This window comes from Neomonachus schauinslandi, chromosome 16 (genome assembly GCF_002201575.2).
Source record: "Neomonachus schauinslandi chromosome 16, ASM220157v2, whole genome shotgun sequence".
NCBI lineage: Eukaryota > Metazoa > Chordata > Mammalia > Carnivora > Phocidae > Neomonachus > Neomonachus schauinslandi.
This window is the reverse complement of record NC_058418.1, coordinates 57,421,110-57,432,538: the sequence shown is the minus strand read 5'-3', so window position 1 is coordinate 57,432,538 and position 11,429 is coordinate 57,421,110. Positions and strand designations below refer to the sequence as shown.

At 49.6% G+C, this 11,429-nt stretch overlaps 1 protein-coding gene across 1 annotated transcript in view; it reads left to right on the top strand.

The window, feature by feature from the left end:
* The first annotated feature begins 320 nt into the window (after positions 1-320).
* Positions 321-11,429, top strand: part of ZCCHC14 (zinc finger CCHC-type containing 14) — a 55,263-nt gene continuing 44,154 nt past the window's right edge. The window contains exon 1 of the mRNA XM_044911313.1: positions 321-530. Coding sequence (XP_044767248.1) covers positions 378-530 — 153 coding nt within the window. The 5' untranslated portion in view covers positions 321-377. The remainder of the gene's footprint in view (positions 531-11,429) is intronic.

Sequence of the window (11,429 nt, the reverse complement as noted above, 5' to 3'; positions counted from 1 at the left end):
GCGTGTACCGCTGGTTCTCGGAGCTGCCGTCGCCGCAGCGCGTGGAGTTCCTGTGCGGCCTGCTGGACCTGTGCATCCCGCTCGAGCTGCGCTTCCTCGGCTCGTGCCTCGAGGACCTGGCCCGCAAGGACTACCACTCGCTGCGCGACTCGGAGATCAAGGCCAACAACCCGGCTGACCTGGGCAGCCTCACCAACCTGACGGACGAGGTGGTGCGCAGCAAGCTGCTCGTGTCGCTGGCGCTGCTGGGCTCGGAGCAGCGCGAGGCGGCGGGCGTGCTCTACCGCACGCTCACGCACATCGACTCCATCATCCACAACTACGGGCTGCAGCTCAACGAGGGCCGCACGGGCGATGAGTTCCTGCTGCTCTTCACCATGGCCTCCAACCACCCGGCCTTCAGCTTCCACCAGAAGCAGGTGCTGCGCCAGGAGCTCACGCAGATCCAGAGCAGCCTGAGCGGCGGCGGCGGCGGCGGCGGAGGCCACGGCGGCAAGAGCGCGCTGCCCACCTGCCCGGCCTGCCACAAGGTGCGTCCCCCCGCACCCCCGAGCCCCTCGGGGGCGGTCGCAGAGGTTGCGGGGCGCCTGGGCCCTGGGGAGGCCTGCCCGGTCAGAGTTCGCGGCCCCTTTGTGCCTTTCTTTCACGCCCGTGGCCGCAAGCGCGATAAGGCCTTTGTCCCCTTAATCGGGCCCTTGGGCGACAGATCAGTTACGCTTGGTGTCGTCCGGATTTCTCCAAATCTGGTGTTTCTTAGCAGGAAGGGAAGCCGTTGGCGAGGTGGAGACGGGAACCTTAGCGGACGGCGCGGGGGCTGTGCGGCGTCTCCCACGGCCTGCGTGTTCCCTTGGTGGGGCGGGTGTCGCCGCGGGGCAGGTGCGGAGCCCGGCTCCCGTGACAGGCACAGAAATACGTCTGCAGCCTTGGACGCGTGCGGGACGCCTGCCTTTGTGGGAGCAGATCCTGGGTCTGCCGGGAGGCCCAGGGTGTTGGTCTCCAAACTAAACAGGAAGGGCATTGTGGTCATCCGCTTGGAAATGTGAACTTTTGTCTAAATGTTTCAAAACTATGTAAACACCAAATGTTCGGGGCTCAAACTCATTTTTCACAGCCCCGTGGGACCCGGTGCCAAGATGGTGCTCCAAGAAGAAGGGTTTTTCTTTGACCCAGTGTGGCGGGTGTTCAGATGACACTGGCACCCTTGGGGAAGAGACTGCAGTCAGGACCAGTGGTGCTGCGTGCCTTTTTTGTGGCTGAGCTGTTTTCAGGGAACACTTGGGTCCTCTCTGGTTTGCTGCTTGGTGGCTTTCAAGCTCTCAACTCTGGGTTGCGGCTTTTCTTCTTTAATGTTTTTCTCTGAGCTGTGGTTGTGGTACCTCCATTGGTTTTAATCTGTGTCTTATCTTTTTTTGGTGATGTGGAGCTCTGAGACTGTGGTTTTCTTTTTAAATGTGTGTGCAGCTGCCACTGTGAATCTCATGTTGTGCACTGGGCAGAAAAATGGTATTTCAGCTATAACAAAGGGAAAGCAGTGTCCTAGGCAATGTGGTTGTCTGTGGGGGGCTCAGTCGGCTTTGGGGTGCCAGTGCCCCATCAGCTGTTCATGGGATCTCAGTCCCTGATGATTAGTTTCATGTGCTGCTAGCCTTCTGTTTAGATGCCGTGCACTAATGTCTGGGGTTCTTTCTCCACTCCTGTTCAGCTCTCGAAGGTAATACTTTTGTGTATACGGATTCATCCCTTTATATAAAAGGGGAAGGTGGCGATTATTATTTTGGGGGGGCAGGAGCTGGCTCTAGAACGAAAAGATGCTTTAGAAGAGAGCCTTTCTTTCTGTCAAGTGAGAAATCCCTCTGGTGACGCAAAGGGCCAGTCTCCCCCCCACCCCTGCCCACACACTCAGAACTGGCCAGCTGTGTGACCTTGGCCAGAACCCCGCCTCCTCTCGGTGTTTCCTGTGAAGTAGGTGGCAGGTTACCTGCCTCCTGGGCTTGTAGGAGGGCTGCATGAGGTCACGTGTGACGTACCCAGCAGATGTGCAGGGACTGCTCCCTTCTCTGCCAGGTCCATCCTCTGGGTTTTTATGGAGGAGTACTGACTTCGGCAGGGCACGTTGTTACAGAGTGAAATGTTTATGTCTCAGAGGGTTCCTGTTTTCTAAATTGATTTTTGAGTAGTTGCTTGGAGCTGACAATTTTTTCTGTTTATCCGTGGGAAATTGGAGAATTCTGCCTGACCCTGAATAATGACGTTACGGTGAGTAACCTTAGAGCTATTGCTTCCATATTTCAGAGCAACCATGGTGTCTACTTTTCCCCACATTCTCTCTGTCACTGCTAAACTAATTTCAGTCTCATTCATGTAACTTTCTGCTACTGTTAAGGTCTGATGCACCCTTTGCTGCTTTTGGAGGCTCCCTCCGGTGAAATCTAAGTAGTCTGAGTGTTTTCCCGTTTTAGTGTCTCTGGGTCTAATGTTTACTGTCATCCCGGGAAAACAGCCCCATTAAAGCTCTGCTTGCATTTCTTTTGTAAGCTGTTTTCATTCTGTTTTGAACTCTTTGAGCTTAGAGGCTTTGTGTTTATCCTTTAGGGATGAAGACGAGGGTTTGATTTTTTTCTTTTCTTTGTTTAAAGTGATAGTTCTTATAAGGATGTTTCCTGATACAGTCATGATTTGCAATTGCATCTTCAAACCCTCACTGTGTTATTTGATAATCCTTCCCGCTCAGAGGACAAGCAGAAGGCATTTAAGAGTGTGAATGACGTAAAATAGAAATTTTCACGTCCGAGAAGGAAAGCAGTCGGCACGGCAAAGCTGATGGTAGATTGCGGTAGCGTTGCCGCGCTCAGGAGCCGACAGGTGCTGTAGGTACGCTGCTCCTCGGGGTTCCGTGTGAGCTAGTGATAAAAGTTGCCTGGGACTCTTCAACTCTCTTCCTAGTTAAGTAAAAAGCTGTAGTTTTGGAAAAAGTTTAACTTTATCCTTTGCGGTCTTTTTTTAATGTAAATGATAATGTGTTATAGGTACATGCTTTTTTAAAGTTTTTGAGATTTAATTTTTTTTTTTAAAGATTTTATTTATTTATTTGACAGAGGGAGACATAGTGAGAGCAGGGACACAAGCAGGGGGAGTGGGAGAGGGAGAAGCAGGCTTCCCGCCGAGCAGGGAGCCCGATGCGGGGCTCGATCCCAGCACCCTGGGATCATGATCTGAGCCGAAGGCAGACGCTTAACGACTGAGCCACCCAGGCGCCCGAGATTTAATTTTTAAAAACCGTAAAATTCACCCTTTCAAAGCGTACACTTAAGTAGTTTTTAACATACTGACGGAGTTGTGTAACCATTACCACTGTCTCCTTCCAGAACATTTTCATCACCCCCCCCCCCAAAGAAACCCCATGCCTGTTTGCGGTCCCTCCCCATTCCCTCTTCCCAGCCCCTGACAGCCAGTCGTCTGTGTTGTGCATTTGCTTGTCCTGGACATTTCATGGAAGCGGAATCGTACAGTGTGTGGCCTTCCGTGTCTGGCCTCCCTCACTCAGCGTCATGTTCTCACAGTTTATTCCTGTGGTAGTATGTGTCAGTGCTTTTCTGCTTTTTTAGGGTTGAATGATATTCACTGTGTGGATAGACCCTGTTTTGTTTATCTGCTCGTCTGTGGATGAACACTTGGGTTGTTGCACGTGCTTATTTTTAGACTTTTTTTTTCCTCGTGGTTAACAGGCTCTTGTTTTAATCCCTTACACTTAACACTTAACCAGTCGTCTTTGGAGCAACGTCCACGTGTGGCTGTCTGAGGGACCTCCCGGTGGTGATGAGAGCCCGCCTGGGGGATGCGGGGTGCTGTGCGCGGGGCCGCTCTCCAGAGCTGTGGCTGAAGGTGGCGGAGAATGCGCTGCTCTGACAGTCGTGGCCAGGCGCTGTGGGCTCCGTGTCGTGGTTGGGAGCGGGGTGGCAGTGTCAGCTCTGGCTGGGCAGGGTAGCAGGAAGCTGCCCCCACCCTGGCATTTCAGAATCCTCATGACGAGGATCACAACCGAACAACTTCATGAGGTTGACTTCTGTGGGTGCTGCTGAGCCTTTTTAAGGGGCTGGCTGCGGGAGCGCAGCGGCGGCGTCACCGTGAGCGCTCTAGGGTAAGCACCGTGGGGGCGAGGGGGGGGGGGCAGATTTTGTGAGTAAGCTGCTAACAAGGGCTTGCCCAGGGCAGGCGACAGCTGGCTCTGTCGCGTTGCTTCCTGCGAGCTACTGAAAATCATTGTGGTTCAAAGGTGGAAGCTTGGTAGTTTGTGCGCTCGTTGTCACGTGAGGGTTGAATGGCCCCTTCTGGTCTCTCCTTTCCCGGGAAACTCTGCCCGGTGCCGCTGAGAGTGATGCTGCTGAGAGGGATGCGGCACCACACGGGAAGGGACTTTGTCCGGGGCCGCTGTCCTTATCGCTAATGGTTGCGGGAGGAGCCGTGACCCCAAGGCACAGCGGTGGCTCCACCTTCACACTGGGGCTCCGGGCAGCTGAGGATGGCCCGGCTCATGGACTCAGGCCTGTGGTCTGAGCTCAGTCTGGCTGCCTTTGCCTCCACTGCTTTGTTCATGATGCTGCAGGAGTGAAATGTCTTAACGCATTCTGGATTCCTCGTTTTGGGCCAGCTTTTATAGGCCCACAGACTGCCCTCTTTTTATGGTGAGGTGCACAATCGTTGAGACTGAGTGCTGGGATGCAGGTTTGCTTGGTGGTGGTGGTGCAGCCCCTCGCTGCTGCCGGCGCCCGGCTGGAGAGTGAGCCGCCCGCCCGGGTCCTGCCCTTCGCCCTCATGTGCGCTGGTGCATGTGAGCTGTGTCCGACCCCACTGACGCCCCAGCTCCAGCTCTCGGTGGTGTTCTGGAGCGCAGCTGTGGAAACCGCAGGTCTTCTGGAGCTTCTCCGGAGTGTGTGGCGGGGTTACTTAACACAGAACGTAATTACAGACAAACATCCGCGTTGGCCGTGTTTCTGCAGTGTTCGATGTTCACCAGGTAGCTTCACTTTACCCGTTTTTCCCCTCAGCCCTGCGCACTTCATTTACCTTCCTTTGGGACTGAGGACATTTGGGATTGATACATTTTTTTCCCCCACAAATCAACATAGTCATCTTACGACCTCAGAGGCAAGCTAGCAAAAGGGACATTTTTGTTTGTTCAGTTGGTGGCTGCCCTCCCCGAGACTGCTAGTAACAAAAAATTTCTGTTATATTTAGGGAAAAATAGTTTCTATATAAGTGTGCTTTTTTTTTTCTGCCTTAGGTAGATTATATTTCAGAAAAAAAGATCCTTTGGTTGTTTCTTTCTTTTTAATTTTAATTTTAATTTTTTTGAGGAACCACCATATCGGACACCAGTTCTCTTTTGAGAACAGTTGCCACAAGCTCTCCAGTGAGTTTACAGATCACTGAGGGATTCTGATTTTGGACTCTAGCCCTGACGTGTGCAGTGCAGAGATGAGTGTCTGCGAGGTGGCTCCTCCCCAGGCTCCACAGAGGTTTTGTATGTGGAGAGACCTAACGTGTTATAGAGCTGCTTCCTGTCACAGTGAAAAGCCATAATCAAGAACTTCATAAAATAGGTTAATTCTTTTTCCTTTTTTTGTTAGTACAGCTAGAATTTATTCAGTCACTCTTACACTGAATGGATGGGCATAAAATAGGTTCTTTCTTAAGCAGTTTGTTTTGTTCTGAGTTACAAGGCCTGAGGTATTTTAGAATGAAGACAAAGGCAAGACTGAATATGTTTCCCATAATTGATACTCTAGCAGCTACTTGTAATCTGTGATCAGGGCGTAATGAAGTGGGCCTGGACTCGCTGTGTGGTCCCCAAGGACTGGCGTAGACTTGTGGTCCTGTCTCTAAAGCAGCAAGGAGCACTCTGGACTTGAGGATGCTTTTCACTGAGTCTTGTCTCTAAGTAGTGTTTGGGATTTTAGGTGGGTGTTTCTCAGGTACATAGAAAAATCACGAGCCCCTGGAAGGTCTTGTGTGTGCCTTTCAACGTTGGCGAGTTTCTCTGTGGACTAGAAACCTGGAAGTGGAGTTGTTGGTGGACCAAAGGGTGTGTGCCTCTGGGATGATTTTAGATACTGTGGTGGCCCTCCTCTGCGCCCCTACGTCAGTGCATGTGAGTGCCTGTTTGTATGCCTCCGAGTGGTGTGTGAGCTCGCCGTGTCCCCGCCGGTGGCTGCCCCTGGCTGGTGGGAGGTGCCTCTCAGGGTGCTGCAGTCCCCCGGTGAGTGAGCTTGAGCATTTCTTCGAGCAAGCTTTTTATTTTTGGCAAGCTCTCCATCTCCTATGCCCATTTCTTTTGAGTTGTTGGTCTTTTCTTTATTAGGAGCTCTTTAAGTTTCAAGGAAATTGTCCTTTTGTCTTTAGTAGAAATGGCAAGAATTTGTTTTCCTGGGGGTTTTTCCTGCCTGATGACTTTACCATGCAGGTCCTTCTTAGTGTCCTTTTTATCAATCTTATATGGCTTCTGGGTTTTGTGTCATAATTAGAAACGTATTATACCTCATGCATTGCACAAATTGTGATGTGCGTGATAGACTATGGTCAGGCGCGCGTTATGCAATGTACGTTGTGAAAGCGTTCCCTGTGACGTCCTCTGGTACAGATCTTACGTTTCACAGATCCATCTGCAATTTATTTGGTATAAGGTATGGAGCTAGTTTTATCTTTCCCGAATGCAAACCCAGTCGCTCCTGTGCCATTTGTTGAATAATCCATCTTTTCCCATTGCTCGCATGCTGCCCTCCACTTGGAGATGTGGGTTTCCTTCTAGACGGTGTGTACTGCGTTTCACTGATGTCTTTATCTGGATGGCCTCTGATTTGCCTGGTTCCTTGCATGCTTTTCAGTCCTTATCTTTCTTATCTCTCATTGGTTCTGTGGGCTCCCCACACAGTGGAATACCCAGGAGAGGGTGCTTTTCTCTTCTTTTTAAGCAGGTGTGGTTGTGGAGGTGCCTCCCCCAGATGCTGGCTTTCAGGAGCCTGGGCGTGGCCTGAGTGTCCCGAGAGTCTCCGCCCCCATTCATTCCCGGCACTGCCGATTTTCCTCTCACTTCTCAGTGTTCTCGGTTTCTCTCAGCTCTCCTGCCCTTTACATGATGGTGTTCTCACTGATGAATCCAAAATCTGCATGCCACCTAGATCCGGGCTCCAGCTGGAGGTTCTAGGTAGCTCAGTATGTCCAAAGGCACTCTGCTTGACTGCTCTCCCCCTGTCCCCCAGCCAGAAGCCCATGCCTCTCCTATAGTTGCCTTCTCTCCTGGGCCCCCAGTCAGTTAACAGGCCCTCAGCAGCTTGGCAGGTTTCTTCTCTGCTGACACCACAGCCCCTGTCTATCCCTGTCTGTCTCTCTTTGTCTCTCTCTCTCCCCGTCACACTTGACATGACGGCTCCATATATGGCACACTTGTGTGGAGGTGGACTTAGATTCGGGGCCATTTGCCAGAGAGCCAGGACGTAGATTAAAATGGTGTTGGGGGAACAAGCACACCCCCAGCCTCCTGTAACTTCATTCCTTCCCCTGAGTCCAGAACGCATGCTGGCATGCAAGTGAGTGATCACCTCCTTTTAGAATTGAGCTGATGTCCTTGTTTAAAGTCTACAAGAAATAACTTGTAGCTGCTCTGTTTGGTTTTTTAATTAAATTATCCAGAAACTGTAGTACCTTAATTCTTCTTAGAAATAGCAGTGACATGTCCAACTTCTCATCTTGACCAAGGTCTAGTCTGCTATGACAGCCAGTCCCCTGGCCTAAGTCTAGTATACTGTGACAACCTGTCCCCCTTGGCCTGTGTCAGGAGGATGAAAACCCATTCTCCTGGCCTGGTTCTAATCTACTGTGACCACCTGTTCCCCTGGTCTGGGTCTAGTCTACTATGAAAACCCATCCCCCTGGCCCCACTCTTAGCCTCTTAACAACAGGTCTCATGGTGTCCCTGGAATGGTCTTTGTAAGATGCCTATAGGATTGTTACTCTCCAACATGCAGGTCTTAGCAGGGCATGCTGTGGCCTTTGTGATCTGTCCTCTGCTTGTCTATACTCACCTCTGTCTATACTTGAGGTTCCTTATATTTACTGCAATTCCTCTTTCCCCTGAGCCTTTATAGATACCGTTCTCTCAGATGGGACACCTGGTACCGGGGGCTCCCCAACCCCCAGTTCTTGGCTCACACTTACAAGCCTTCTATGGCCTTCTTCTGTCCTAGACCTTATCATACTCTGCTGAAGTGGGTTTCATTACATTTTCATCACCAGACTTGACTTATTGGAGGGCAGAGATTGTCTCTTTCAGTCCAGAGCCTCATGGTCCCTGCCACCCAGCAGGGGCTGTGTCCTGAGCATCTGTGAAAGCCAAGTGGGAGGGAGGTGTTGGATGTTTATGAAAGGCCACTCTAGTGAAAACATTTTTTCCTTTATGCTTTGCTTTTCTGTGGTCCTGTCAGTAACACCTGTTACCAAATCACACTCTTCCTTAATGGCTTTTGTGGCTGTTTCTCTTATGCATTACGTAGCTGTGGATTCTAGGGAATTTTTAACATCAGTATTTTACTTTATTAATTTTCAAAAGCTGGCATGCAAAAGCTTCCTGTGGGAGCAACTCTCTGTGGTTGATAGTTCAAATGGTATTACCCCATGACAGAGTGGAGCGTACGGACCGTCCACTGGGCGCTGGAGGGGCGTGAGCTCTCTGGTGCTCTGTGGCCCCGCCTCCCGTGACTTTGCTGTCGGGGTGGTGCTGGCGGCCCTAGCGGTAAGGCTCTTGTGCTTATGGTCCTCACATGCTTACGGGAGTATAGATCACGGTACGCCTTGGTGTTAGAGTTTCCTGCAGAATGGCAGTAAACCAAACGAGGATTCATCATGCCAATTAAAGTGTGGTTTATATTCTTCTAGACCTTCAACAGGGACATCAGATTAATTAGAAGGGAGCATTACAGAGTCATGTCCTAATTATTTGGGACTTTTATGTTAACACTTCAGTAGAATTACTAGAAAGAAATTATATCCTCAGGTTTCTTACTGAGTCACAGTGAATCTAATTAAAACATGTATGTGTAGGAACGACTTCTGGAAGTATAGTCTAGACTAGAAGAAATAACTTTGTGGAAGGAGGAGAATTAATTTATGGGGAAGAGGATCCCTTCTCCCATCTCTTTTGGGCATTTCAACAAAATAAAAAATCTTGGGACTAATGCTACCAACCTAGCCCTAATACCGTGAATAAAATCAGTGAGACATTTCGAAAGTCCCGGGTCCAGGGGTTGTGTGTAAATGCCCTGTCACAACACAGGTAGAAGTCAAACATTCTTGGATGAAAGGAAACTAAGGGAATTTTCTTTCGCCGGTGCTGCGTGGTGTGCGTGCCGGACCTGGACGCCGTTCGTCCTATGCTGCGATCGGAGCCTGCTCGCTTTCCTCCTGACCGCGACCTCCGGGCCCATGAGTTTTCTTGTGTGGGCGCTTTTGCGAGGTGTGGGACTTCTGAGAACACTTGCTGTGCAGTGGTTTTCTGTATTTTAAAAATGACATATGAAGCTCGTGAGCTGGTGTCCTATTAATATTTGTATTGAGGAGGCTAATTGACCAATCAAAGTGATTTTTTTTCTTCCAGAATTATCAATAAAGAGAGGAAGGAGAGGACAGGCCGTGAGAGGGAATGATGCCGGTGCTAACAATTCCATTTGCTGTGCTCAAGCGCTGCTCTGCGAGCTTCCCATGTATTTATTTAGTCCTCAGAACAGCTCCATAGTTCCCGTCTTTGTGCCCGTTTTAGCCGTGAGAATTAAGTGTAAGTAATTTGCCAAAGGTGACATTAGTAAGTGACTATTTTTATTATGTGAAGCCAGAAGTATATTTAACAATGTTTTCACTTCATCATTAAAAGTTAGAGGGAAAAGCGAAGATCGTGACTGAGAACGGGGCCTCTGGGGCTCGCGGGCGCTGGAGCGTGGCTGCCCTGGTGGCTCGCGAGCCCCTGTGCTGTGGTATGTGTGGACTCCACGGTGTTGTCACTGTCATGAGAGCACGATGGCTGCCTGCCGTGTTCATTCCCATAGCCCCTCACATATGTGTGCTTCAGGAAATGCGCACGTTTATGTGTATCGTTTCAGGTGGTTCTCGGTCTTTTGAGTTTCGGTAAATGTGTGACACTCTGTAACCAAGCCCCTGTGGAGATCTAGAATGTTCCTGTCACTACTTTTTCCTGGTCAGCTCACGCCTCCCCGCTCCTCCCACCTTTAACTATGTTTTCTTCTGGGTTTTGTTTTTTGTTTTTTTCCAGTATTGATTAGCGTCCTAGAACTTCATTCAAGTGGAATCATAGAATCGCATTTTAGCTCCTGGCTCTCGGCGTGCCGTGTTGCATTCTTTTCACTGGTTGGTCTAGGGATCACGAACCTAGATTAGCTTTCCACAGCCCACCTCAGTCCACGTCGGTGGGGTGAGTGCTGCCCGGCTTGTCGTGAAGTTTAAGTACTGCGACCATTTATCTTCTCTGTCCTTCATGCTGTGGTCACCATACCTATTATTTCTACATGTGCTGGACACCCCAGTGATACCAGAGTACTTTTTGCTTTAATACGAATGTATTTTTTTTTAAATTAAGAAGAAAATATAGTCTTATATTTACCCACATATTTGGTATTCTCAGTGCTTTCCATTCCTCACCGAAGAGCCAGTTTGTTACTACGTCCCTTTAGTCAGGAAAACTTTCCTTAAGCATTTTTTGGAGTCTGGGTCTGTGGGTTAGAAACTCCCTTAGTTTTCTTTCATCCAAGAATGTTTGACTTCTACCTGTGTTGTGATGGCATTTACACTGGACGTAGGAGTCTTTGTTGACAGCCTTCCTCCAGCATGGAAGGGAGGGGAGGCCGTGGTCCTCCGGTGGCCGCAGCCCATGGTCCTGGCCCGGCGGCCCGCGCTGGCTCCTCCCACCGCCCCGGCGTGCGCCCTCGCCATTGGTGTGGGGCCGCCTGGCTTTGACGCGCCCAGTGCTGTTTGCTTGAATCTGTCTTGTTTGGTGTTCTCTGAACTTATTGGATCTGTAAGTTTATGTCTTTTACTAAATTTGAGAAATTTTCACTCATAATTTGCCATAGTTTTTCCTGTCTCGATGTTTCCTTCCTTTTGGGACTCCCCTGTAGGGATGTTAAGGCTTCTGAAATTATTCCACAGGTCCCAGAAGCTTTTTCTTTTCTTATCCAGTTTTTTTCTTCTCTCTTTTTTTTTGGACCGGACACTTTCAGTTGATCTTTCTTGAAATTCTGCAGGTCTTCTGTTAATTCCAAACTGCTGTTAAGCTCATTCAGTGGATTTTTTAGTTCCGAAATAGCATTTGTTTCATTTTAGAATTTCTATTTAAATTCTTTATGATTTTAAGGGTTTATTTATTTTTT